At 54.2% G+C, this 22,307-nt stretch overlaps 2 protein-coding genes across 6 annotated transcripts in view; both read left to right on the top strand.

Moving 5' to 3' along the window:
* Positions 1 to 10,944, top strand: part of ZDHHC18 (zDHHC palmitoyltransferase 18) — a 34,147-nt gene extending 23,203 nt beyond the window's left edge. Inside the window, exons 4-10 of one of the 5 annotated variants that reach the window (XM_037983632.2) lie at positions 794 to 931; positions 1,052 to 1,100; positions 1,928 to 2,030; positions 3,565 to 3,677; positions 4,540 to 4,639; positions 7,011 to 7,088; positions 7,680 to 7,789. In XM_037983632.2, the coding sequence (XP_037839560.1) occupies positions 794 to 931; positions 1,052 to 1,100; positions 1,928 to 2,030; positions 3,565 to 3,677; positions 4,540 to 4,639; positions 7,011 to 7,052 (545 nt within the window). In that variant the 3' untranslated portion in view covers positions 7,053 to 7,088; positions 7,680 to 7,789. The other 4 variants (XM_007979879.3, XM_007979875.3, XM_073007648.1 and 1 more) reach the window with 4 other exon arrangements.
* Positions 10,945 to 12,958: 2,014 nt separating this feature from the next.
* Positions 12,959 to 15,514, top strand: SFN (stratifin). The gene has a single exon (XM_007979866.3). The coding sequence runs from the start codon at positions 14,276 to 14,278 to the stop codon at positions 15,020 to 15,022; it is 747 nt and encodes a 248-aa protein (XP_007978057.2). The 5' UTR covers positions 12,959 to 14,275; the 3' UTR covers positions 15,023 to 15,514.
* Positions 15,515 to 22,307: the final 6,793 nt, after the last annotated feature.

Here is a 22,307-nt window from a genome sequence, read left to right as displayed (position 1 = left end):
GTGGGCACCATTCATCCCCGAGGAGCTGCCCCGCCCACCCCCTGCAAAGGGCGCTGGCCTTGGCATGAGGCCTGCAATGGGCTTGTGACCCACATTCCCACAGGGACTTCCTTTACCAGAGTCTGGGTGTGCCTCCACCCCCGGGGACAGTGTGCAGGTGAGCTCAGCCCTTTGACCTGGCCTGTGATGCTGGCTGGCTGTGAACCACATTGCAGCCCAGCCCCTCCCTGGGCCGCTAGTCCTAGAGCAGGGGACAGGGGTTATTGACTGTTAGCATGTGGTTGGGATGGTAGACCACGTGACAAGTACTTTTGTGAGTTTTTGTGCCGGCGCTGCTCCGGATCCTGCGGAGTCAGCATGGTGTGAGACCAGCACAGCCCCCCTCGCCCATGGAGCTTACAGTCAAGTAGGGCTGATTGGCCAATCCAGTAATTATAAATAAGCATAAAAGCACACATGTGCAGAGGGCCACAAAAGAGAAGTGATGGGGCAGATAACAGGGGCCCCCCAACCTAGTCTGGGATTGGAAGAGACTTTCTTAAGAAGGTGGTTTTGCAGCTGAGACATGGAGGAGAAGTTCCAGTTAACCAGGTAAAGAGACAGGAGAGAGTGTATCAGGCAGTGGGAACTGGTACACAAAGGACCAGAGGCAGGTGTGTCCAAGGCCTGGGAGCCAGCTGGTGCTGCGAGAGTGAACGGAGTAGGAAAACACCAGCCATGGTTGAGGCTGCCAAATGCCTGTGCTGGCTGCAGGCCAGCCCACACTAATCCATCGCCCCTTGCCCTTGTCCAGAACGATTTGACCATCACTGCCCCTGGGTGGGCAACTGTGTGGGGAGACGGAACTATCGCTTCTTCTACGCGTTTATTCTCTCCCTCTCATTCCTGACGGCCTTCATCTTCGCCTGCGTGGTCACCCACCTGACGTTGCGTGAGTTGGGGGTGAGGGCAGCAGGGGAGTGGAAGGGGCCAGCCAGCAAGCTCAAGGGTCAGCAAGCTTCAGCAGTCACTGTCCCTCTGAGCTTGTCCTCTCCTGTTTCTTTCTCCCCAGGTGCTCAGGGAAGCAACTTCCTCTCCACTCTGAAGGAGACACCAGCAAGATATCCTTTGTCAGCTAGAGGACACTCCAGTGGGAACTGAGGTCCCTTCACTGGGTGGGTCCCATGCCTCATCGTCTAATCAGAGGGGAACAGCATACAGCTCACATGTGTCCTCTAGAATCCAGTGTACCAGCTCCTCTGTTCACACCCAGGCAAGAGCTGATTCTACATGGGGCATTGTGGGGCCGGGGGTCCCTGTCTTCAGGGGCCTGGAAGAGAGTATGTCCCTTAAGATGCCAAGCTCCCTGGACCGTGCCATGCCTGAGGCTCTTTATGATTGGAACCCTTAGTTTTGTCTGCCGTCTGTCACTCTCACCTTGTCTGGCTCTTTTTTTTTTTTTTTTTTTTGAGACGGAGTCTCGCTCTGTCGCCCAGACTGGAGTGCAGTGGCCAGATCTCAGCTCACTGCAACCTCCGCCTCCCGGGTTTATGCTATTCTCCTGCCTCAGCCTCCTGAGTAGCTGGGACTACAGGCGCCCGCCACCTCGCCCAGCTAGTTTTTTGTATTTTTTAGTAGAGACGAGGTTTCACCAGGTTAGCCAGGATGGTCTCAATCTCCTGACCTTGTGATCCGCCCGTCTCGGCCTCCCAAAGTGCTGGGATTACAGGCTTGAGCCACCGCGCCCGGCCTTGTCTGGCTCTTGAGTGGGGTCCTGACCTTCCGTGGAGCCCAGGAGGTGATCCTGCTAAGAACTAGGGACTGGGCCACAGGAAGGTTCCAAAACTTCTCAGCTCTCTGGGGAAACAGCTTCATGGAAGGATAGGTGAGACAGACCAGGCTGGGAGGCTCCCCACCCTCCACCCGTTTAGGTCCTTAACTGCCTCACCGTGCTGGAGTTGGTCATCTGCTTCTTCTCCATCTGGTCCATTCTGGGCCTCTCAGGGTTTCACACGTACCTCGTCGCCTCCAACCTGACTACTAATGAAGATGTGAGTAAATCTGGAGCCACCCCTCATTCTAGGGCAGCGCCCTCAGGAGGAGGCAGGGCTGAGGGAGCCTGGGGCAGCCAAGCGCAGTCCTGACTCAGGGACTGCTGGGAAAATGCCTGTTAAGCAGCCAGATGCCTCCCAGTCCTCTCAGCTTGGCCCTGGTGGGTCCGATGCAGGCTTCTGAGACCTCCACATGCTTCATTCTCTCAGTGCGGGCTCTCAAGGCCCCAGGTTGCTTTTCTCCACAGCCCCGTGGGAGGCAGTGCCCATACCACAACGCACATGATGTTTGGCTGGCACATGACCGCTTACGGAATTCTTTCCGTTCCCATCATCTCTTTGGGTCCTTTTGCCAAGCCTGAGGCAGAAAGGACAGGGATGCTTTTTCCCCATTCGATGACTGAGAGATATGTCCCCTGTCTGGGAGGTCACACAGCTGGGAGGGGACAGAGCCAAGGTTGGTGCCCAGTCAGGTGCTCTCCCTCTTGCACACTGCCCCTGTCAGCAGCAAAGCCATGACTGTTCTCAGGGTGTCACCGGCCTGTCCTGGCTGCCCCTCTCAATATGCACACCTGGGGGAGATAGGGGACAGGCCAGTGGGTTCCATTGACCCTCCCTACCTGGCACCCTGCAGACTGCCATCAACAAGCATGTTTGATGTGCCCAGCCCTGGGCCAGACCTGACTTCCCCTCGCCATCCTCCAAACACTAAAAAGCAAGTGAGAGCATCTGTTTCAGGGCCCACCATCAACCCATCCTCCAACAGAAAATACATTCCCAGACCTCATCCTCTCAGTCAGGGAAACAAAACTTAACACACATGACAGGGCGTTGTGTGCTTGGTGATCGGTGAGAACAGAAATGCCGTCAGCCAGCATCTCCCTCTGTAGTTTCTTGGGTGCCAGTTCTGCAGCACATTACCAGAGGTTAAAGAGAAAGGAGTGTGTGGCCAAATAAGTGTAGAAAGCTCTAGGTATTTAGAGCTCTAGCTCTAGGTAATACCTCTAGGTCAAAGTATTCTTTATTGCTAAACTCCCCAGTGCCTTCCATAGCTTGGCTTCACAGAGCTAGAGAATCTGGCAAAGATTAATCTAATGCCCTGGCAATGCCATCTGAGAATTAGTATTATTTTCCCTATTTTCCACATGATGACTCAGGCTCAGCAAAGTGGTGATCTGTCCAGGTAGCATAGCCAGTGAGTAGCAGGGCTGGGGCTCACAGGCAAGTCAGCCCTCGCCCTGTGCCCCTGCAGTACCCTGCTTCAGAAGCGGCTGGCCGGAGAAGGGAGGAGTCATCCGAAAGGTTTCCTCTGGTGCTTCTCTTGGGCTCTGCTCTGTCATCTCCTCTTTGGGGCCTCCTGATCTCTGCCAGGGGTCCCCCACACCCTCATTGAATGGCCCACATGAAAGACATGTCCCCTTCTCTAACCAGAATTGGTTTTGGAATTGACCAGCTGTCCCCAACCTCTAGACCTCCCTCCTAGAAAAGTGAAGCAAAAGGAGGCACTTGACCCAGGCCTCCTTCCTGCTTGCAGATCAAAGGCTCGTGGTCCAGCAAGAGGGGCGGTGAGGCCTCTGTCAACCCCTACAGCCATAAAAGTATTATCACCAACTGCTGCGCTGTGCTGTGTGGCCCCCTACCTCCCAGGTAAGCGAGTGGGGTACAGAAGAGGGGTAACAGGGCCAGGCCTGGCCAGTGATTAAAGTGTTCCTGGATATCAGCCAACCTCCCCCTATACCCTAGATGCCTCCATCCACCACCCTCTGGAGGGCATTCGTCACGTGAAGGAATTCCATGGAGAAGTGTTATTGAATCACGTGCTCATTGTAGAAAAAAAAATTAAGTACAAAACGTAAAACAGAAGAGCATTGGATATGACATGTAATCCTGCTCCCCGGGGATAACCACCAGGACTGTTTCAGCCACGCTTGAATGACACTGCCCTTCCAGTTGCCCACTGCACGGACTGGGTGGCGGCGACTCCATCCTCTCCTGGAAGTAGGAACCCTGGGGACTCAGCCCTGCTGGGACGCTCCCTGTTCATCCCGACACCAGGGGGCACCAGAGAGCTCCAGAATGGGATTAAATTGCTGTAGGCACTGCCAGGACGAGTCATTCCCACATAGTCATGTCCCCTGCCCCACCCAGTATCCCTGTCACCTAGCCTGCCTAGAGGGGAAAGGAACACAGGAATCTCATAGTCACCAAATACCTGTTCATCCTTGCTTTCTCCCGTCACCTGCAGCCTGGCTTCTTGGCAGCCAGACAGGTGGGCCAGTTGGAATTAATAGTAAATAAATTCTGCGGCCAAAAGCCAGGTGGCCAGAGGGCAGAGAGAGGCCTGCCAGAGGTAAGGGTCTTGGGCCCCCAGATGGGGAGCAGCTGTCCTTTCCTCAGCCTTTCTTGGCCTGGGCCTTTCCTTGGCTGAGATAGACTCTGCCGTCCAGCCGCTGGCCTGGAGGCTCAGGGTCGGACAGAGCCCTCATGTGTCCCCCTTGTGTTTTGGAAGCCTGATTGACCGGAGGGGATTTGTGCAGTCCGACACCGTGTTGCCCTCACCCATCAGAAGCGATGACCCAGCCTGCAGAGCCAAGCCTGACGCCAGCATGGTAGGAGGCCACCCCTGACCATGGCTCAGTACTTGCCACCTGCTGGCCTGTCTGCCCCTCCGCACTCACCTGCTGGGACCCTCCCTGTTCCATCCAAGGGAAGCAGAACTGCCAAAGACTCAAGTCTTTTCATATTTATTTCCCCCCCTGCGTGGCTTTCCCTGAACTGTTCCGTGGCTGTGCCCTCTGCTCCCCAAACCCAGGTTCCCACAGCCTTGGGCCCTAGGTCCCCCTAGCTGATCAGTGCCAGGAGAGATCAGAGCCTCTGGAGGCCACCCAGGGGATGACACCAAGTCCTTGCCTGTGCCAGGCGAGCCCTCTGTGAGTGAGGCTGTGAACTGAGCATGAGGCCTCCCAGGTGGGGGAACTGCTTGGGCCTTGTTGAGCCAAGGTCCTCAAGGTGAAGCAGGACTGAGGAGTCGCCAGCTCTGGACAGAGGGCTGTGGAGAGGAAGCCTCTATGGGCTGCTTTGGTCTGTGGGCTCCTTCATTCTCTTGGTGATAATTGCTCTTTCTTCTTTGGGATTTTTGGTGGGGTTTTCCCCCCCTTTTTTTAATGGAGTTGGCCAATAGGATAGAGCTGGGGTTCCAGTAGAGAAGGCAGGGTTGTGGTGGGTGGGGGCAGCCTCTATCAGACCAAGGTGAATTACCCAGCCAGGCACCCACAGCCTCAGCTCCTGTGCAGGTCCTGAGCAGCACAGTGGAAGTGCGAGCCTGGTCCCTCCCCTGCCCGTGGCGAGCTCTTTAGGGGATCCCAGCCTGCCCCCTACCTCTCTCCCAAGCCAGGTCTGGGCATGGGTGGGTTATGCTCATGCTGGCAATACTTGAAATGGGTTTATTAATGCTGGGTATTTTGCACAATTTTATAGACCTCTTTTCTACATAGTCTTTTTTAAATGGAAAGAGAAAAGGTCAGCCACATTACTGTCTGTGTAGTGCCAGGTGAAGAGTTATCAGAAGGCTGGTTGGTTTTAATAAGTTTATTCCAAGAGACCTTCTGACTGGAATGAGTGAGAGTGTGTGTGCGTGTGTGTGTGTTCGTGTGTGCCCTGTATGAATGTGGCTGGCTCCCATATCCCCTGGGCTGCCCCCTGCCCCCTGCCCCATCCCCTTTGAGTGTCAGAAGCACTCTGAGCCAAGGGGACAGGGGGCACGTGCATTGGTCACGAGAAAACCCTGGGCTCCCACTGGGGCTCAGCCCAGCCTCCTATCTTTCCTTCTTCTGTGGACTTCAGACAGCCAGTGTCTGGGGACTCTGCCACTCTACCCCCAGCCCTACCCTCCAGCCCCCAGGTGAGGCTTCCAGCTGGGACCTGCCCAGACAGGCTGAGCCTGGGCGTGGTGGGTGGGGTGATGGCTCTGGGGAGTGGCTGCCATCCTACAAGCCACACCCCCTCCTCTGAGCTCTGAATATGGGACCCAGTGCCGGGAGCCGGAAGACAAGGTGTTTCTGCCAAGCAGGGACCTCCATCCAGAGAAAAGGAAGGAAGGTGCAGGGTGGGCCAAGAGGCAAGTGAAGGTTGGCCTAAGTCTGGGCCGGAAACTCAGAGGATGTTTCTCCTCTGCTGGGAGCTATAGTTTCTTATCAAAATAGATATTGTCCCACCATCCCCCTCCTTGGCTCTTCAAATGGGCCGAAGCCCTTGGAAAGTGACATAGGAAGTCCCCAGATCTTGCCCGTCTCACTCCAGAGGCCAGTGGTCACAGACAGCTGGGAATGGCAGCCACAGAGGGTCCCCTCTGGGAGAAACAGCTTCATTCACCCCAACCTCAGGGCCCTGGGCCATCACTGCAGTGGCCCTGGGAGTTGAGGAAGAAGCTGACTAGAGGAGGGGGCTCCCATCTACCTTTTATTTAAGCCAGTATTCTTTGTTCCTGCCTGTAATAAAACTTTAGTTTATAAGAGTTGATTTGCTTTGGTTTGGTTTTTGTTTGCTTTTCCTTTGCTGAGGCCCCAGCTGGCAGCCCTCTGTTCTTTCGGACAAAGTTGGTTATTTCCTGGGGAGACTGTGCGAAGGCAGGCAGCCTAGTGATCTGGCTACATTTTCCCTCACCTGGCTGGAGCTCTGTCCGCCGGAGGCAGAGCAGAGAGGGCTGTGGCTGAGCCCCCATGGGCACGTGAAAAGAGGCCATCCTGTCCCCTCTTTGTCCCCTCCACCTTCCCCTGCCTCAGGGGCTTGGAGACCCCCAAATTCTTCTTCCCTACTGCCTTTCCACTCCGATCCCCAGTGAGTGCTCAGCTAAGAAAACGTTTGAGACGGTAGATTCCAGTTTGAGAGCTGGAGCTTCCCTGGCTACCACCTCCAACCTGGGCAGCAGGGCCCAGCCAGACAACTCATAACACTGGCCCACCTCTCTGGTATCTCCCTCAGGAGGACACCTGTCAGGATTTTGCCATCTCCTGCACAGCCTGAGGGGAGCTAACAGGTCTCTTTGCAGAGGGTTAGCTGGTAAGACCGTTTCTCCCCTGTCGGCCAGCACTGCCCGCTCCCTTCACACACCATCTCATCTTCATCGCATGCCTCGCCAACCCCATGGAGCCCATCCATCTGTCTGGTGTGTGGTGCGGTGTGTGTGCTGGTGGTGGTAGGGTCTCCAGGGATTCCCCGCTAAGCAGAAGGATCGGGATATAGGGCAAGGCTAAGAGCCCAGCCCCACTGTGAACTGAGGAAGTAGCTTTGCGCAGAGCAGCTCTCCAGCTGGAAGAGGAGGGTGAGGGTGAGGCTGGGGAGAGGATGGCGAACCTGCCCTGAAGTGCTTGGGTCTGTGCTGGTGGGGTCCTGGTATGCAGGGGCCACCAGTCACTAACGCTTTTGTGTCCTGGCTTTCTGTCCCCGCTGAGCTTTCTCTCACCTGCCCGTTTTCTCTCCTGCTTTGTTGCCTGCTGCCTGAGCCTTGCTTGGCCCTTTTCTCGGGGGGAGAGGCAGGTGCTGTGGCAGCACCTGTCCCCACCACCGGGGCCCCTGCAGGCCGCCTCCCTCCTCCCAACCCCGCTAACCCTCTCTCTTCTCCTTCTTTGCTGTCCTGCCGGGGATCTCCAGTGTGTGCGGGGGCTTAAAGACCTCCTGAGGACCGCTGCTCTCTGCCTCTCCAGGAGTGGCCTGGGGGGAGCCAGGCACCCGGCACCTCCACCTGCCTAACCTGTGGCCCATCTGCCACCATCTGTGCCTACAGGGTCTGCCCCCAAGCCTGCCCAGCCTGTGTGCTCTCTAGGGCCCCCATAGGGGGCAGGGGCTGGCCTCTGCCCCACTCCCGCTCCATGCCGGCCAGAGTGTAGAAAGCCATAACGCAGCCATCAGCACAATAATGTGACTCTATGCTGAAATGCTCCCTCTCTCCTCCACTGACTTCCCCTTCCCCGGATTTGTGAGGTGTCAAGACTCTAGGAATCTGGCCTTACAGCCTGTCCCTCCACCCCCTCAGATCAGGCATAGCCATAGTCAAGCCCAGCAGGTTTCCTCAGGAACTGTCTGGGGTGTTGATGGTGGATGACGCTGCTGAACAAGTTCGGTGACTGTTCTAAGCACAACTGGCTCGACACTGTTCCCACGGCCTGTCCACCTCCCACCCCCAACCCTCCACCGGAGTAGGTAAGATGTAGGGAGGGTGCGTGCCTCCTTTGCTCTAGGCACCGAGGGACCGAGCCAGCTGTGCACAGCCCCATATGCTTCAGGGGACTAAAGGAAACAGCTGGTCCAAGGAAAATCAGCTGAGCCCAGGGCTGGGGGTTGCTTGTCTGCTATCCTGTACGTTTTTTTAACCAAAATAAAGATTCCCCTTTTCTTGCCATACCATTGGCTGTCTGGTGCCGCCTTTACTTTGGGGCCCAGGGATGGGACCTGTAGTGGGCGTGCAGAACATATGGCTCCCCCTCGCTCCCAGCTTTCTTCCAACTGGCCAGTGCTGCTCTGGAGATTTAAAAGCACAACAAAGCCAGCAGGGACACAGGAAAAGTGGTTGACATCCTTTTCACTCTGCCCCTCCAGAACTCTTGGTCTCAATTCCAGACATCACCCAGCCTTAGCTGACCTCTGGTTTCGGAAAGGTCCCAGCGCAGGCTGAGACAGAGGGTTGTTAAGTTTGGGACTGCTGTACCCATGAACTGAGCCCAGCCCAGGGTAACGATCTCATGGAGCCTTCACTCTCCCCAGCTGCTGCCCCGCGTCAAGATACACACATGTGCATACACTGTACTATGGGCCAAAAAATAATTACCGCTACCATTCAGCAACGGCTTGCCGAGTCCCAGGAGGGACTCTTGTCCGCCGGAGGCAGGCAGAGAGGGCTGTGGCTAAGCCCCCATGGGCGCATGAAAAGAGGCCGTCCTGTCCCCTCTTTGTCCCCTCCACCTTCCCCTGCCTCAGGGGCTTGGAGGCCCCCAAATTCTTCTTCCCTACTGCCTTTCCATTCCGATCCCCAGTGAGTGCTCAGCTAAGAAAACGTTTGAGATGGTAGATTCCAGTTTGAGGAGGATGATGTCACCCTTTTTACAGATGAGGGAACTGAGACTCAGGGAAGAAACAGGAGCTGCCCAAGGTCACCCAGCTGGCAAAGCAGCAAATCCCAGATCGGAACCTGATCTCTGCCCCGAGCTCTGAGCCATCTGCACCACCTAAGGAATGAATACAGCAGTGGGAGGATGAGATCTTGGAGAAGCCCTAAAAGTAGAGAATGTCATAGCCAGTAGAGGGCTTAGAGTTGATCTGGGCCAGCCTCCTTGTTTTACTGATGGGGAAATTGAAGCCCAGAGGCAGGAAGGGACCTGCCCAAGGCCTTACAACAGAGCTGGGATGCAGTCCCACACTCTGACCTCATTCCATTCTCTCTTCATAAATTCCGCACTGTCTCTAGACTGGACTGGTTTAGATGTGGGATACTCTAAACAGCAGTGCCTTCAAGAGAAAAAGAATCAGAACCACGAATTACTTAAAAGTAATGTAGGCTACTCTGGGCACACTGCCTATGAGGTCGCCCTGCTCCACAAGGAGCAGTAAAGATAATAAATATAATTGAATATCCCTTCCCAAAGGCAACTAGTAAAGTGAGCCCTTGGCTAGGTAACTGCACTTTTGTTCACAACTAGCCAGTGGGAAAAGGTGCTAGAGCTTCCTCTGGCCACCTGTTTAATTTGATCATTCCAAGACGGAAACATTTCTCAGGAAGTTCTTTCTAGAATCTACCTGGCATCCCTCCCACTGCTATCAGAGCCCTGTCCTCTGTCCTCAGTGGAGGTAGACAGCAAATGGTTGCTGCCTTCATCACAACCCTGCAAAGCCTATTATTACCAGCTAAGAAGGATTGGTTGACTATGGGGCCAGAGCCCTTAAGCCTGCTGGTAGAATGGATGCTGTACAGGAGGAGGGTGGGGAGGTAGCAAGCAGGATGAGGATAGCCCCTTTGGGCTGCAACCCCAGCTCCTGTCCTGCTGACTCAGAGAGCTGACTGTGGAGCTCCATGCCCTGCCAGGGCCTGCTGCCTCCTGCCCGTCTGAGCTCCTGAACTTGGGAAATGGAGGCCCGGAGGCAAAGGGAGGTACCTGAGACAGGAACTGAGTCAGGATCAACAGGCCAGAGCGGGCAGGAGGTGTCAGGCAGTCTGGCTCCCAGATGCACCCCTGAGCTCCAGCAGGGGAGGAGTAGGAATGAAGGGGCTTCCCTGCCCTTGCTCATGGCTATGCGGAGGGCGTGAACCACCACCAGGTCCCCTGGCTTCGGTGGCAGAAAGCAAATGGTCCCTCCCTGGACTCAAGCTCCAAAGTTCCTGGGCCTGCCAGGCCCTGCCTTCCAGGTTCCCAGTGTCCTGGGATCTCCAGCTTTCCCCCAGGACTTGGGGAAGCCCCGACTGGATGACTAGTACAAAGGAAGGCCCCTGAGGTTCCAGGACCTGCTGAGGTCACAGGAATGTCCTGATCAAGCTTGACCAACCCACAGCCCGCAGGCTGCATGTGGCCCAGGACAGCTTTGAATGCAGCCCAACACAAATTAGTAAACTTTGTTAAAACATTATGAGATTTTTTTGCACTTTTTTTTTTTTTTGTAGCTCATCAGCTGTCGGTAGTGTTGGTGGATTTTATGTGTGGCCCAAGACGATTCTTCTTCCAATGTGACCCAGGGAAGCCAAAAGATTGGACACTCCTGTCCCAGATGGAGAGGAAGGAGGCAGTGCTGAGCACATCTGGCCATCTGGCCATTCCACCATCTGGAGAGAGAAGGCTATGGGCAAACTGCCTCCTTCTCTCCCCTGTAGACACCCAACTGGGAAGGTCTGGCTTTTGGCTAAGTCCTGGCTTAGGGTCCTTCCTCATTTCACAGAACCTAGCTCTATGTTAGTGCTTTGTGAGTATATGTGGATCATAATAAAGTTGATGGGATTTTTTCACATGACAATAATAGTTGCCATCTGGCCAGGCATGGTGGCTTATGCCTGTAATTTCAGCGCTTTGGAAGGCTGAGGCGGGTGGATCACTTGAGGTCAGGAGTTCGAAACCAGCCTGGCCAACATGGTGAAACCACATCTCTACTTAAAAAAAAAAAAGAAATACACACACACACACACACACACACACATTAGCCAGGCATGGTGGTGCACCCCTGTAATCCCAGTTACTCGGGAGGCTGAGGCAGGAGAATCGCTTGAACCCAGGAGATGGAGGTTGCAGTGAACCGAGATTGTGCCGCTACACTCCAGCCTGGGTGACGACCAAAACTCCATCTCAAAAAAAAGAAAACAATAATAATAGTTTCCATCCATTTTACTGTGCTTTCCATTAACTCGTGTAATCCTCACAAGTCCCATTTTATACCTACAGGAACTGAGGCTCACAGAGCTTAAATCATTTGGCCAAGGCCACAAACAGCTATAAGATTTACATTTAGGCAGTCTGATTCCAAGGGTACTAGGCTATTCTGTATCTCATAGACAAACAATACATATTCACTTTTTTGTCGTCGTTTTGTTTTGAGACAGAGTCTCGCTCTGTCACGCAGGCTGGAGTGCAGTGGCACAATCTCGGCTCACTGCAACCTCCGCCTCCCAGGTTCAAGCAATTCTCCTGCCTCAGCCTCCCAAGTAGCTGGGACTACAGGTGTGCGCCACCACGCCTGGCTAATTTTTTGTATTTTTAGTAGAGATGGGATTTCACCATGTTAGCCAGGATGGTCTTGATCTCCTGACCTTGTGATCCACCAGCCTCGGCCTCCCAAAGTGCTGGGATTACAGGCGTGAGGCACCGCACCCGACCCATATTCACTATTTATAAATTGGAGAGAATAAGAAAATCAAAAAGACCAGGTGTAGTGACTCACACCTGTAATCCCAGCACTTTGGGAAGCCAAGGCAAGAGGATTGCTTGAACCCAGGAGTTTGAGACCAGCCTGGGCAACATGGTGAGACCCTGTCTCTACAAAAAATACAAAAATTAGCTGGGCATTGTGGTGAGCACCTGTAGTCCCAGCTTCTTAGGAGGCTGAGGCAGGAGGATCACCTGAGGCCAAGGAAGTTGAGAGTGCAGTGAGCTGTGATCATACCACTGTACTTCAGCCTGGACAACAGAGTGAGACCCTATCCCAAAAAAAGAAAATAGAAAAGAAAATCAAAGGGAAGCAAAATCACTCGTCTCACTTCCTCAAGATACCCTCTATAAGCTGGTATTTTCGTGTGGTTCCTATCGTTTTCTACGTCAGTTCTCTGAATTGAGCAAAATCTTTGGGCTGTCAAACCTGAAATCCCCTTTACTTCCTTGGAAACCCTGTAGCATTAGTCCAGACATGTCCCTACTCCTCCTTGTGGCAAAAGAGAAGAATCTCATCTTTGGTCCCCAGAGTTCTGGCCTAAGCCTCCCTCTAGGAGGGAAGATGAGTGTTCAGACACTCAGGGTACCTGGGGGATACACAGGCCTGTGAAATTATCCTAGCTCAACTATTAGGCGGGCAGAATCCCAGTGAAAGGAGCCGTACCCCTGAGGCCCATCTAAGCTTTGGCTAGGGGTGGGGCAGATAAGCAGGAATCCATCCCTGTAGGCTCAATGCCAACACCCTTTGGTGAAACTCCTGATGAAACTTGAGGCCAGGGCCCCAGCAAGCAGGGAAAGAAGGTTGGCAACAGAGGTCTCCATCTGAGGACTCTGCCAGGGGTCAGAGGTGGGGCAATGGTCAAAAGGAAGGAAGTGGCTCATGCCCATAATCCCAGCAGTTTGGGAGGCTGAGGCAGGAGAATTGCTTGAGCCCAGGAGTTTGAGACCTGCCTGGGCAATGTAGTGAGATCCTGTCTCTATTTAAAAAAAAAAAAAAAAAAAAAAAAGGAAGGAACAGGGAAACTTCTGAGAGACAGGCTGGGGGAGGCATCACGTAGCTGGGATTGCTGCCCCATAAAACAGAATGGTATGTGTCACTGCCACCTCCCTTTCTCAGTCCTCTCTCTCCCCAGGTTGCTAGCGTCCCCCCTGGGGGATCAAACTGGACTGCTTCCCAGCCTCAGACAGAGACCAGTCTGAGTCAGGCAGGAAAGTGGGACAGCCGGGGAGCTGGACCCCACCCTCTGTGAGCCCCACTAGTACCTGATGGCATGTGGCTTGGAGAGGGCAAGTGACCTGGTGTGGAGGGCCAGAGGGTAAATCCTCAAACAAGTGGCAACAGGCCACCAACTTGAAAGGGAAAATTGTGTAGTGATGGGAAATGTGTCCAACAAACCTACTGGGTGACTAATTACAAAGGCTGGGCTGGAGCGTCAGAGGCTGCTTGTTAAACACTTCATTAAGTGGCACTCTGAAAGCTGCCACCTGCGCATTTGGGGAGCTCAGAGGGGACCCTGAGGGGGAGTGAGGCCTGAGGGATGGAACCATCTTCAGGTAGATTGAGAAAGAGCCTGGATCTCACTTCCAAACACAGCCTGGAGCTCATAGGTCAGAGACTTCAACGGGAGAAAAGCTAAAGGAAGCAGGGTGCAGAAAGGAGTTTCAGGGAAGTGGTGGCTATGTGACTTTGAGCAAATCTCACCCCTCTCTGAGACTTAGTGTTCCCATCTCTATGGTCCTGTGTGTGTCACAGAGACACAGTGGGGATTAAATTCGATTGTGAATATGAAAGTGCTTGGGAAACTCTATGGCCCTACCTAAACATGAGTTATCCTCACCTGAATCAAGGGGAGAAGTTACCTGGCAGGATTAGGAACCCCATCCTCCTGAACCTTTATGGGCTCTGTCGAGGCAGAAGCAGCCAGGGGCTAAAGCCGCCCTTAGCCTCTGTAAGGGCACTGTGAAGGAGGATCTGATTTGAGAAGCCAGGCAGTTTCCTGATGTGAGCAGCCATGTGATGCCAGCCCCGAACAAGAGGGGGCAGCCTAGAGCCTGGAAAGGTGCCTGTGCAGGTGGGGCCCACGCCCAGATTTCTTCTGCTGACTGTTCTGATGACTCACCCCCACATCCCAGCCTTTTTACCTTTACTGCAGAGCCGGAAAGGGTGTGGGGAGGAGAGGAGAGGGAGGCAGGTCTTGGGCCCTGGTCCCGCCCCCTGCTCCTCCCCACCCTTCTCTGGGCCTGGCCACCCAGCCAAAAGGCAGGCCAAGAGCAGGAGAGGCACAGAGTCCGGCATTGGTCCCAGGCAGCAGTTAGCCCGCCGCCCGCCTGTGTGTCCCCAGAGCCATGGAGAGAGCCAGTCTGATCCAGAAGGCCAAGCTGGCAGAGCAGGCCGAACGTTATGAGGACATGGCAGCCTTCATGAAGGGCGCCGTGGAGAAAGGTGAGGAGCTCTCCTGCGAAGAGCGAAACCTGCTCTCAGTAGCCTACAAGAATGTGGTGGGCGGCCAGAGGGCTGCCTGGAGGGTCCTGTCCAGTATTGAGCAGAAAAGCAACGAGGAGGGCTCGGAGGAGAAGGGCCCCGAGGTGCGTGAGTACCGGGAGAAGGTGGAGACTGAGCTCCGGGGCGTGTGCGACACCGTGCTGGGCCTGCTGGACAGCCATCTCATCAAGGAGGCTGGGGACGCGGAGAGCAGGGTCTTCTACCTGAAGATGAAGGGCGACTACTACCGCTATTTGGCCGAGGTGGCCACTGGTGACGACAAGAAGCGCATCATTGACTCAGCCCGGTCAGCCTACCAGGAGGCCATGGACATCAGCAAGAAGGAGATGCCGCCCACCAATCCCATCCGCCTGGGCCTGGCCCTGAACTTTTCCGTCTTCCACTACGAGATCGCCAACAGCCCCGAGGAGGCCATCTCGCTGGCCAAGACCACTTTCGACGAGGCCATGGCTGATCTGCACACCCTCAGCGAGGACTCCTACAAAGACAGCACCCTCATCATGCAGCTGCTGCGAGACAACCTGACGCTGTGGACGGCCGACAACGCCGGGGAAGAGGGGGGCGAGGCTCCCCAGGAGCCCCAGAGCTGAGTGTTGCCCACCACCGCCCCGCCCTGCCCTGCCCCCTTCAGTCCCCCACCCTGCCGAGAGGACTAATATGGGGTGGGAGGCCCCACCCTTCTCCCCCAGGCGCTGTTCTTGCTTCAAACGGCTCCGTGGAGAGGGACTGGCAGAGCTGAGGCCACCTGGGGCTGGGGATCCCACTTTTCTTGCAGCTGTTGAGCGCACCTAACCACTGGTCATGCCCCCAGCCCTGCTCTCCGCACCGCTTCCTCCCGACCCCAGGACGAGGCTACTTCTCCCCTCCCTCTTGCCTCACTCCTGCCCCTGCTGCCTCTGGTTGTAGGAATTGAGGAGTGTCCCGCCTTGTGGCTGAGAACTGGACAGTGGCAGGGGCTGGAGATGGGGGTGTGTGTGTGCGCGCGCGCGCGCGCGCGCCAGTGCAAGACCGACATTGAAGGAAAGCATGTCTGCTGGGTGTGAGACCATGTTTCCTCTCAATAAAGTTCCCCTGTGACACTCCTCCTGTCTCTCTCCAGTTCTTGGCGATGGGTTGGGAGTGGAACTGGAATCTGATTTAGAGATCCTGACTTTCGACCTCTTAGTTAGGGCCCTGACCTCCCTGGGTGGCTCAGTGACCTGCACGCAAGACTTTGAGTCCAGGTGAGGCCGGGGTCCGGCTGTCTCCATCAGGGCGGCCCCAGTCAAACTGGATGGGACCGGGAGGGTCAGGTGAACGCACAGGAGGCGCCGAGCCTCCTCTGCAGGGCCGAGGGGAGGTGAGTGGGAGCCGCAGCGCGGGAGGCTGACGAGCTCAGGTGGAGCGGGACAGGAAATAGTGAAGTCTCCGGCATGAGATCTAAGGACAGCGCTGCAGTAGTGAGCGGCACTGAGCACCCGATTTACAGGCGGGTCACAGTCTCATCAAGGGCTCAGATCTCAGCGGAGGGAAGTACGATTTGAGGCAGGGGTACAGTGCCGCCATAAAAGCCCAGATCTTAGGAGAGGGTCACGTCCCAAAGAGTTCGGAGATGGAGACAAAAGGAAACGGGCTGGTGGGGAGGAAGGACGAGCTGGGTGGGAACGGCCGCTGGGAGCGGTGCCTGCCAAGCCCGCCGCCTCCGCTCTCTGCAGCCAGCAACACGCCGGAACCTGCGGCCGCATTGCTCGGTCCCGCCTTCAGAGCCAGGACTGGAGGCGGGGCCCGAGGCTCTACCACCCAATCACAGGAGGGAGCTGCCCCAGGGTACCACCCCGGGGGGCCCGACGAGCCAATGGGAAACTGAGCGGCGGACCGCGCGCGGCGAGTTTCCCGCCGCCCGCCAGGACTGGCGGACGCCACGACTCGCTGGCTGACTGAGCGGCGCCCCAGCCGCCTGCTGAGCGCCGAGGGGCGGCGCTTTCCCGGTTTCACTCAGACAAGTTGTCACCCGTCTGGCCCGAGAGCTGGGAACCCTCTAGAGCAGCGGGACGAGGCAGGATAGCAAAATGCAGTGCCCGCCCGTTGAGTCATCAGCTCACCCGGCTGGGCCTGGGCCGGGCTGGCGGCGGGGTCGGCTGGAAAAAGGCCGCCAAGATGCCCCCACCACACTCCGGAGTCCAGGCAGCCCTGGACCTGTCGCCGAGAGGCTTGGATTGTGTCCCTGGCTGGCTGGCTGTGCAACCTTGGAAAAGCCGTTATACATCCCTGGGCCTCAGTTTCCCTCTGTATCATAAGGGACTTGGACTAAAGGCTAACACAAGAGTGAACATTTGCGGTTTTGGCCTGGCGCGGTGGCTCACGCCTGTAATCCCAGCACTTTGGGAGGCTGAGGCGGGCGGATCACGAGGTCAGGAGATCGAGACCATCCTGGCTAACACAGTGAAACCCCGTCTCTACTAAAAATACAAAAAATTAGCCGGGCGTGGTGGCGGGCGCCTGTAGTCCCAGCTACTCGGGAGGCTGAGACAGAAGAATGGCGTGAGCCCAGGAGGCAAAGCTTGCAGTGAGCCGATATCGTGCCTGCAGTCCAGCCTGGGCAACAGAGTGAGACTCTGTCCCCTCCCCCACCCCCCCCCAAAAAAAGAGAAATTTGCGGTTTTGGACTCAGACGGCCTGGGTTTGACTCCCAGCCTGCCTTGACCAAGGCTCTTAATCTTGCTTATCTTTGTGTCCTCATTTATAAACAGGGGAACTGAAAAACAGTACCTTCCTTTTATAGTTGCTGTAAAGTAACCCACAGGAACAGGCTCAACAAATTTAGTTTTGTTTTTTTTTTAGACAGAGTCTTGCTCTGTTGCCCAGGCTGGAGTGCAGTGGCACGATCTCGGCTCACTGCAAGCTCCGCCTCCTGGGCTCACGCCATTCTCCTGTCTCAGCCTCCCGAGTAGCTGGGACGACAGGCGCCTGCCACCACGCCCGGCTAATTTTTTGTATTTTTAGTAGAGACGAGGTTTCACCGTGTTAGTCAGATGGTCTCGAACTCCTGACCTCAGGTGATCCGCCTGTCTCGGCCTCCCAAAGTGCTGGGATTACAGGAGTGAGCACCACTCCAGGTCATTTTTTTTTTTTTCTTTTTGAGACAGGGTCGGGTTCCCTCACCCGGGTGCGACAGTGGCGTGATCTCAGCTTGAGCTTCTGGTCTTAAGTGATCCTCCAGCCTCCTCCTAGTAGCTGGGACTACAGGGGACTGCCATGACACCCAGCTAATTTTTTATTATTTTATTTTATTTTTTGAGACGTTGTCTCGCTCTGTCACCCAGGCTGGAGTGCAGTGGCGCGATCTCGGCTCACTGCAAGCTCCGCCTCCCGGGTTCACGCCATTCTGCCTCAGCCTCCTGAGTAGCTGGGACTACAGGTGTCTGCCACCACGCCCAGCTAATTTTTTGTATATTTAGTAGAAACGGGGTTTCACCGTGTTAGCTAGGTTGGTCTCGATCTCCTGACCTCGTGATCCACCCACCTCAGCCTCCCAAAGTACTGGGATTACAGGCGTGAGCCACCGCGCCTGGCCTTATTATTTCTTTTTTTAGACAGAGTCTCACTCTGTTGCCCAGGCTAGAGTGCAGTGGTACAATCTTGGCTCACTGCAACCTCCGCCTTCAGGGTTCAAGCGATTCTCCTGCCTCAGCCTCCTTAGCAGCTGGGATTACAGGCATGCACCAGCATGCCCAGCTAATTTTTTGTATTTTTAGTAGAGACGGGGTTTCACCATGTTGATGAGGCTGGTCTCGAACTCCTGACCTTGTGATCCACCCACCTCGGCCTCCCAAAATGCTGGGATTACAGGCATCAGCCACCACGCCTGGCCTATTTTTTATTATTTTTTATTTTTGAGACAGGGTCTGGCTCTGTCACCCCAGGCATGACAGTGGCGTGATCTCAGCTCACGGCAACCTCGAGCTTTTGGTCTCAAGCGATCCTCCCACCTCAGCCTCCTGGTAGGTGGGACTACAGGTGCCTGCCACTGCACCCAGCTAATTTTTTGTTTTATTTTTAGTAGAGACAAGGTTTCACCATGTTGGCCAGGCTGGTCTCAAACTCCTGGGCTCAAGCGATCCTCCTGCCTTGGCCCCAAAGTGCTAGGGTTACAGGCTTGTGCCACCTCACCCAGCCTCAAATGTCAGCTATTAAGGAATCCTTCCAGCTTCAGTAAGTCTAGGATTTGGCCAGCATTTTTATGCCCAAAGCAGCATCATGAGGCAGGCCCAGTCCTGAGGAGCAGCCTTATTGCCAAAGCTGACCTGCATGCCTGCTGAGCCCCTGATAATGCTGCCCTCACATCAGGTGGTCACTCTTCCACCTGGCAAGATACAGCTGAGCCCAGGGTCCAAGCTTGGCTATACCTATGGTACTCAAAACTGATGGGCTTTGTCAGAACTCCTGCTTCTACAGAGGAAGCCGGCAGGACCACTCTGATGCCTTCTGGGTCCCCTGTTATCTCCCTTCCTTTCCTAGAGGTGTGTCAGATTTCAAGGCTCCAAACCAGGGACTCTAGGCAGGGCAAATAACTCCACTCAGCTCTAGAGGTGACCTGATTTCTCTCACCAGACAGGTCTGGTGACTCTCTCTTAATGGGCAAGTCCTGGGAAAGGAACTTCTTTCTTTTCTCTCAGCCTCTGACTTTTGTCTGTTAGCTCTGGACCACTCGTGGTTGCCCCATATGGGGAGAAGTAAGCTGCCCTAAGGTAGTGTGTCGGTGTTGAAGGATTTTAAACCAGATGCTGTGCATTGGAATATCTCTAAATCAGATGCTTACTAGGGCTAAATGTGAGCTGGCTTAGGCACCAGCTTCTTTTATTTTCTTTTTTCTCTCTCTTTTTTTTTTTTTTTTTTTTTTTTTTTGAGACAGAGTCTCGCTCTGTCGCCCAGGCTGGAGTGCAGTGGCGCAATCTCGGCTCACTGCAAGCTACGCCTCCTGGGTTTATGCCATTCTCCTGCCTCAGCCTCCCGAGTAGCTGGGACTACAGGCGACCGCCACCTCGCCCGGCTAGTTTTTTGTATTTTTTTAGTAGAGATGGGGTTTCACCATGTTAGCCAGGATGGTCTCGATCTCCTGACCTCGTGATCCGCGCGTCTCGGCCTCCCAAAGTGCTGGGATTACAGGCGTGAGCCACCACGCCCAGCCCTTTTCTTTTCTCTTTTTTTTTTTTTCTTGAGACAGGGTCTCACTTGGTCACCCAGGCTGAAGTGCAGTGCCACGATCTCGGCTCACTGCAGCCTTGACCTCCCAGGTTCAAGCTATCATCCCACCTCAGCCCCTCAAGTAGCTGGGACTACAGGTGTGCACCACCATGCTCAGCTAATTTTTGTAGAGACAGACTTTCACTATGTTGCCCAGGTGGGTCTTGAACTCCTCAGCTCAAGCAATCCACCCATCTCAGCCTCCCAAACTGCTGAGATTACAGGCGTGAGCCACCACGTCCAGGCTCTTTTCATTTTTAATGTTTCAATGCTTAATGTCCAGGCTCTTTTCATTTTTAATGTTTTTATGGGTACATAATAGTTGCACATATTAGGCACCAGGTTCTGACCACAAGGATCCTAAACCTTTTTGTCCATGACTTTTTTTTTAATCTCTCGGTGAACATTTCTTGCCATCTTTTCCTGGCCTACATTTGATATTTGAACAATTTCAAGGCCAGGCACAGTGGCTCATGCCTGTAATCTCAGCAATTTGGAGGGCGAGGCAGACAGATCACTTGAGGCCTGAAGTTTGAGATCAGCCTGGCCAACATGGCGAAACCCCATCTCTACTAAAAATACAAAAATTAGCCAGGCATGGTGGCATGCGCCTATAGTCCCAGCTACTCGGGAGGCTGAGGCGGGAGAATCGCTTGAACATGGGAGGCAGAGGTTGCGAGCCAAGATTGTGCCACTGCCACTCCAGCCTGGGTGACAGAGTGAGACTCTCTCTCTCAAAAAAAAAAAAAAAAAGACGGGCGCAGTGGCTCACACCTGTAATCCCAGCACTTTGGGAAGCCAAGGCGGGTGGATCACCTGAGGTCAGGAGTTTGAGACCAGCCTGGCCAACATGGTGAAACCCCGTCTCTACTAAAAGTACAAAATTAGCTGGGCATGGTGGTGGGCGCCTGTAATCCCAGCTACTTGGGAGACTGAGGCAGGAGAATTGCTTGAACCCGGGAGGCGGAGGTTGTGGTGAGCTGAGATCACGCCACTGCATTCCAGCCTGGGCAACAGAGTGAGACTCTGACTGCAAAAAAAAAAAAAAATTCAGACCCACTGCTAATGGGTACAGAGTTTCTTTTTCTTTTCTTTTCTTTTTTTTTTTTTGAGAAGGAGTCTCACTCTGTTGCCAGGCTGGAGTGCAGTGGTACCATCTCGGCTCACTGCAACCTCTGCCTCCTGGGTTCAAGAGATTTTCCTGCCTCAGCTTCCCAAGTAGCTGGGATTATAGGCACATGCCAACACGCCTGGCTAATTTTTGTATTTTTCAGTAAAGACAGGGTTTCAACATGTTGGCCAGGCTGGTCTCGATCTCTTGACCTCGTGATCCGCCCGCCTCATTCTCCCAAAGTGTTGGGATTACATGTGTGAGCCACTGCGCCCAGCCCAGAGTTTCTTTTGGGGTAATGAAATGTTCTAGATTTAAATAGTTGCACAGCTTTGTGAATATACTAAAAACCACTGAATTTTACACTTTAAAAAGGTGAACTTTATGGTACATGAATTATATCTTAATTTAAAAATCTGTCCCAGAAGAAAAAGCAGGTAAGAATGCCAAGTTCCACTGGAAATTTCTTAGTGACCTCCCCTTCCCATTGTCCCCTCCACTTGATCATGTTCTTTTTAACCTTTTCCAAATTTCAAAGCCCATCTCTAGGTCACAACTAGGGTAGCCACTCCTTTTTTTTTTTTTTTTTTTTTTTTTTGAGACACAGTCTTGCTCTGTCGCCCAGGCTGGAGTGCAGTGGCGTGATCTAGGCTCACTGCAAGCTCCGCCTCCTGGGCTCACACCATTCTCCTGCCTCAGCCTCCTGAGTAGCTGGGACTACAGGCGCCCGCCACCATGTCCAGCTAATTTTTTGTATTTTTAGTAGAGACAGGGTTTTACCATGTTAGCCAGGATGGTCTCGATATCCTGACCTTGTGATCCGCCCGCCGCAGCCTCCCAAAGTGCTGGGATTACAGGTGAGAGCCACCGCGCCCAGCCAGCCACTCCCTTTAACACATGTACAGAGCTTTGGATATGCTGTTTTACCAACACTTTCCATGTATGTAGGTACATGTGTTCAGTTCTGATTTCATATGTACTTAATCCTACCTCTGGGTTTGCAGCTATCCTGGATTTCTCATCTCCTCAGAGAGCTCCTGGATAATGGTACCTTTGTCCCATTATTCCTCCTTTCTTCCCACAGTGACTCCCGCAGGGTTCTGTATACTGGAAAGTGCTCAAAACTTGGACATATTTATTATTTTTATTTTTGAGACAGGGTCTCCCTCTGTTAACCAGGCTGGAGTGCAGTGGCATGATCATAGCTCACTGCAGCCTTGAACTGTGCTCAAGCAATCCCCTGGCCTCAGGTTTCTGAGTAGCTAGGACTACAGATGTGTGCCATTGTGCCTGACTAATATTTTGTTTTGTTTTTTGAGACGGAGTTTTGCTCTTGTTGCCCAGGCTGGAGTGCAATGGCATGATCTTGGCACATCACAGCCTTCACCTCCCAGGTTCAAGCAATTCTCCTGCCTCAGCCTCCCAGGTAGCTGGGATTACAGGCGCACGCCACCATGCCTGGCTGATTTTGTACTTTTAGTAGACATGGGGTATCTCCATATTGGTCAGGCTGGTCTCGAACTCCTGACCTCAGGTGATCT

This window comes from Chlorocebus sabaeus, chromosome 20 (assembly GCF_047675955.1).
Source record: "Chlorocebus sabaeus isolate Y175 chromosome 20, mChlSab1.0.hap1, whole genome shotgun sequence".
NCBI lineage: Eukaryota > Metazoa > Chordata > Mammalia > Primates > Cercopithecidae > Chlorocebus > Chlorocebus sabaeus.
This window is presented reverse-complemented; position numbering and strand designations above follow the sequence as displayed.